This window comes from Juglans microcarpa x Juglans regia, chromosome 2S (genome assembly GCF_004785595.1).
Source record: "Juglans microcarpa x Juglans regia isolate MS1-56 chromosome 2S, Jm3101_v1.0, whole genome shotgun sequence".
In the NCBI taxonomy this organism is placed as follows: Eukaryota; Viridiplantae; Streptophyta; class Magnoliopsida; order Fagales; family Juglandaceae; genus Juglans; species Juglans microcarpa x Juglans regia.
In genome coordinates, this window is record NC_054597.1 from 31,423,987 (window position 1) to 31,429,986 (window position 6,000).

The following is a 6,000-nucleotide window of genomic DNA, read 5'->3' on the forward strand; positions in this document are numbered from 1 at the left end:
AGGGTATAGAGTTGGAGTATGAGAGGATCCAAGATGAACTCATAGTCATTGATTTATCATGCAACAAATTTGAAGGAGAAATTCCAGAAGTGGTGGGAAATCTAAAAGGACTACACATTCTCAATTTCTCCAACAATGCTCTCTCCGGTCATATCCCATCATCGTTGGCGAACTTGACAGATCTAGAATCATTGGATCTTTCTCAAAATAAGTTGTTTGGAGAAATACCCCCACAACTCGCCCAACTCACTTTCCTAGAGATTTTTGAAGTGTTCAACAATTGTCTCAAGGGTCCTATACCACATGGAAGTCAATTTGAGAGGTTTCCGAATAGTTCTTTCGATGGTAACCCAGGATTGTGTGGAAGGCCATTGTCAAAAGCATGTGGAGATTCACTGCCTAATCTTCCAAATGATGAAAAACAAGGTTCTGTGTCTCCATTTGAATTTGGGTGGAAAGTAGTTGCGATCGGGTATGGGTGTGGATTTGTAATAGGAATTGTTATTGGACAATGGGTGATCGCAAGGAAGCAAGATTGGTTTGTAAATACCTTTAGAATTAAGAAGTAGCAACAAACTCAAGAATGAATAAGTAATATATTTATAAATATCTCCATATATATATATATGTGTGTGTGTGTGTATGCTGGCTTCTAGGATTGTAATTGTATCCACCCATCGGATGGGCATGGTGGCCAAATAGAATAACTTGATGTTAATTGTTATAATGATAATCGAAATACAATTCTAGATGTGATAGTTTTATATGTGTGTGTAAGAGATAGAGAGTGAGAAAGAGAGAGACCTTAATTCATTTATAAAATTAATTTCATAACTGATGTTTTTTGCACATCTAATATATCATCAAAGAATGTCTCATAATGATGAAAAAGTAATGGTATTTAAGCTTTTTTTATAACTATAACAAGTCCCACAACAAATAATATTATAGTCACATGTCAAACTTGCAAGTAGCAAATGTCATATTTAAAGTGTATTACGAGATAAGAACCATAAATAAGGCCATGCATGCTACATCATGTCCTTTCTACACGTTTCAGCACTAGGGTTGCTAAATGGACGGTTAGCATCCTCCCACGTCACATCCACAACTGGGTGGTGTGGCGTTTTAACGGCCTCACCCTACCTCTAATCGTCGAATGAGCCAGCATGATGCTCACCCCACCTTCCGGCCACAACTAAAAATCATTTTAACATTTTTCTTCCTTTTTGTTTGTTTCACAGTTCCATGCACATGCAAACTAACAAAGATGCAGACCAACAAACAATATAAGAGAACAAAAATCTCGATCCATTGGTATGTTCCATCATCTATTGCTGGAAAAACCCATGCAGTCGTTGTGATAGTGCTCCCATCACATAAGAGATTCATGAAACTAAGGATTCATATGCAATATGCTACAGATTTCCTTCAATGACCTATTAATGCATGATTAACTGCTTTCATCAACACATTTTTCACCAGCAGCCGGCAAGTTTTCAATTGTTAGACCTTGTTACATCAATAGGGCTGTAATAGGCATTGTTAGGCCTGGCCGAGTAGACTAGTGACCTTCTAGCCAATATCCATGAAGAGGAGAATGTGTCATCATAGCTTGTTAACAAGTTCCATAGCCCACTAATCATACAACCTTTTTCAGATTCATTTTGCTACTATAGAAACCTAGTTCATGGTTCTCTACCATCATCAAGAATGGTAAGCCATCCAGAAATTGTTTGGAACTTGTTTCAGTATTAATATGACTTAAATTTTGTATTTTCATCCAACTTCTGGAGGCAAACCAGAGCTAGCATGGGGGCCTTCCCGAGTTGGAGTACTTAGAACTAAAGAGTTCAAGATTACCCTAATTCAGGACCACCATTGGGACTAAATCCAAGATGCACGACCTATGTAGCTGGTAATCTAAGGAAATTAGGGGAATCAAATCATGATGTATAGTCATAAATCTCATCAAACCCCTCAATTGATCATTAGGATGTACCCTTATTTTTCTATTTAAAATTATGTTCAGGGCCTTTTGACCATTCAGTATTGATGGCAAGGAGCTCTCAAAAATGAATCAGGACTTTATTTCTGTTAGAGTATTTAGATATCACATTTCCATACTTGTATTGAAAAGAAAAGATATAGCAAATTCCCATTTGTTTTTGTTACTAAAGATGGTCCAACGTCATTGAATGCATAGAATATGGTGGAGGCCGGGTAGGAGAGCGTTAAGATTATTTATTATTTTTTGTTGTGATATTCTTGTAGCATCTTATAAGGACTAAATAACGAAATAGAGTAGCTCTTTCAATGTGCTGGTAGTTTTGTTGTGGTTGATCTGGAATTAGGTAGCAAGGTGGCATGCCTTGTGTCCCAAGTTCTCTTTTATGACCAAGTTCGCCCTCTTCAGAAATCTCTGGAGTGGTGAGTTTTGATCTTCACATCTTAACAACTGCAACTGATAAAATTATACTTATTTAACCAATTATGCAAACCTCATGAAGATGACGTTATTGGATTGTGAAAAATTGATGTAACTGAATCAGTTAAATAATAGTAGTTGTAGCAGTTCATTTTTTTCAATGTTCTCACTAGGAAACAGAAGCAAGCAAGCTTCTCCTAATCATTTTTTTTTTTTTTTTTTATGTTGCTTATATTTTTCTTCCCTCAATGCAAGCCTGAAATCTTCAAATCTACACATTTGGAGGATTCTTGTGGAAGTTTGCATGGGAAGACCTCCAAGCAAGAAGAGGATGAGCTTGAATCTAATGATGAGGAGGGACTTCCCCCAATAGAGGTCAATACTTACAGAATCAAACCTTTTGAACTTTATCAGATGCAGAATAATATTCGGGCTCAGATAGAGAAATTTTTAAGTTTTAAAATGTGAAACAAAAAGCATCATTGTAAGAGTTGCAAAGCATCACCAAAGATGAAGATGGGAAAGACTTTTGCATTAACATCCCAAATTCTTGTCCATTTTGCACGATGGCATTTTTGTAGAATTGAATATGTAATCAAGTGTTGAGACCTAAAACACACCTGCAATATGGGTCTCAATAAGTTGGTTTGATGCGAGGCCTATAATTTTGAAATATTATTTAAGAGCAATTTACATTTATCCTTCCAAGCAATTTGCCTCATTTATTATAATGTGCAGAGAGAGCATGATCATTGACAAAAATGCCAGAATCGGGAAGAATGTTGGTATTGCAAACTCAGGATTGTTTACACCATTTAGTAGGTGATCAAGAGGACTCCAAGGATAATACTCTAGTTGTAACTCTCCAGCCTAAATAAATGATCTTATGATGTTGTAGTTTTTTCTAGCCTGCACTTAGTTTCTATTTAGGATGTGGAATTGCAGGCCATAGAAGTGCTGATATATCTTCTGAAGGGGTTTTAAACACTTTTACATGTTTTTGTTGCGAGAGATGCTACTGATCCTCATCTCACACGAGCATTCAGCAGGTTTTCAATTTTAGACCGCCACTCTGAAGCTTATGGTAGTGAGGAGTGACAGCCATTGGCTCAAAGCATCTACAATCCGGTTCAAACTTCCTGCTTGGTATCTCAGAGAGAACGTGAACTCTTGCAACTAGGTAACCAACTTGGCATGTCGCATGCTTAGCATTTGTTGGCCATTGATGTATTTCATTGCCTCGTGGCCAGTAATCAGAATAAACTCCTTCTGCACCAAATAATATATATCTATATTTTTATTAAAAGACCTCACTTTAGGCAAAAGAATACCGGAACAAACATCCCAAAAGATAACCGATACAAGAATTAAGACCATAACTGAAACAGAACCAATGTAAACTAACAAGGAAATAGAGCAATGCACCACAACATTAAAAACGCTAAGCTTGACCCTTGCACCAAATAGCATGAAGTCCCCATTTATCCACTCTAAGCAAACCACGCAATAGATGAGGCAAATCTCGCATGTTAAGCCATTTAGCATCACCTTCCCTTGCCCTTGCACTAAATCTTGCTAACCAATCGGCAACTTTGTTTCCTTCTCTATAAGTGTGAGAAACAGCGTAGTCCATCGCAGGAAACTTAATATCGATGGTAGTTCTCTTGGCAACCCCGGGCTGGCTGGCGGAGGAGGCATTTTTCGGGATGACAATGGCCGAACCATGGTTGGTTTTGCAACGTATTATGGAGTGGTTTCGAATACAGTGGCTGAGGGTCGTGCGCTTCTTGACATGGTTTAAGAATGACCCAACAAATGGGACTCAGGGATTTTATGGTGGAGTCGGATTCGGTTGTAATAGTGGGACGGATCCAGTCAGTAGGTTGTAATCTTTGGTATTTGTGGGATTTTTTGGAAGAAATTAAAGTGTTGTTTCGTGACTTGAATTGTAGTATTTATCATATTTTCATAGAAGCTAGGTTGCGGATTTTTTTACCAAACAAGGTGCGAATAATAATTGTTGGTCATTCACTGGAGTAGAAATTGGAAGCGGGTTGCTTAGAGGATTGCTGCACACAGATTTTTGGGAACTTCCATATTTATGCTTATAATTTCCTTTTATGTATTGTTTTGGTTCTCTGGAATTTTTTGGCATCTGAGTTTGTAATGTCTCGGGTGTGTTGGGTTGTTTACACGGTATTCCTTCGTCACAAATGAAGGTTTTTTAATAAAATATGAAGGGGATCACTATTGGATATTTGACCTTCGCTCTTTAAAAAAAAAAAAAAAAACTCACAATAATCCTCTAAATACTAGATTTTGCATCAAGCTCTTTGCAACCAAGATAAAATCACCTTAGAGTCCATTTCAATGTCAACCAATAAAAAAGTAAGTCACTTGTAATGCTTGACACCCCCCAACAATGCCAACAATTCTGCACAAACATGAGCACCATAGCCAAGATTAACTGAAAAAGCAAACACAAAAGAACCATGCATGTCATGAATAATACCAACTACCCCCGATGATCCCGGATTGCCACTTGCACCAAATAATGTTGCCAGTGCTTTAGAGATTGTACAATTGCGTAGAACTCCAAGTTGTACTGGAGTAGTTTTTCTTCCATCTCGACAGCTTCTCACTAAAAAAATGCAATAGGTCGACCTTCTTGACTCAAGACATTGGCAACACCCACTCTAAAAGCATCGCAATTTATTTCAAAGAATTTTTCAAAATCAGAGAGTGCCAAAATTGATGCATCTATCTTCTTCTACTTGACCAGCCAGAAACTGGTCTTTGTTTCCTCGGACCAATGGAATGCTCGCCCTTTCATGCACTTTGTGAAGGGAGTAATTAAGGTGTTGAAATTTTGAATGAATCGACGATAAAAGGACGCCAATCCATAGAAACTCCAAACATTGTGTAGGGTCTTGGGCGTTGACCACTCCATAATAGCTTATACTTTGGACTGATCTGCATGGATATTGTCAATAGAAACAACAAATGCAAGGAATGCGACAGAAGTGCTGCTAATTGAACACTTCTTCCGATTAACGAATAAAACCCCTTTCGTAATGCCTCAAAGACAACTCGAAGGTACCCTATATGTGCCACCCATGTCGAACAATATATAAGGATGTCATCGAAGTAAACAATGACAGATTTCCCCATAAACGGCCGCAATACCTAATGCTTAAATCTCATAAATGTATGTTGGATAGTCCGAAAGATATGATCATCCACTCGTACAAACCATGTTTTGTTTTGAACGCCATCTTCGATTTGTCACTAGGGCGTATTCTTATCTAGTGATACCCCCTCTTAAGGTCTATTTTGGAAAAGACCTTAAAGCCTAACAACTGATCCAGCATATCATCGAGGCTGGGAAACGAAAAATTTCTACTTCACTACGATCCTGCTGATGTCTCTGTTATCCACACACATACGCCACAAACCATCTTTCTTGGGTACCAAGAGGGCAGGGAATGCGCATAGGCTCATACTATCATGGATGTAGCCCATCTCTAACAACTCCAGTACTTGGCTCTAGGGTTGAGGCTTTATGTTGTTCT

General features: G+C 38.1%; 1 protein-coding gene across 1 annotated transcript in view; it reads left to right on the forward strand.

The window, feature by feature from the left end:
* LOC121253569 (probable RNA-binding protein EIF1AD) overlaps positions 1 to 2,896 on the forward strand; it is a 33,082-nt gene extending 30,186 nt beyond the window's left edge. The window contains exon 3 of the mRNA XM_041153569.1: positions 2,683 to 2,896. Within this exon, the coding sequence (XP_041009503.1) occupies positions 2,683 to 2,896 (214 nt within the window). The remainder of the gene's footprint in view (positions 1 to 2,682) is intronic.
* The last annotated feature ends 3,104 nt before the right edge of the window (positions 2,897 to 6,000 follow it).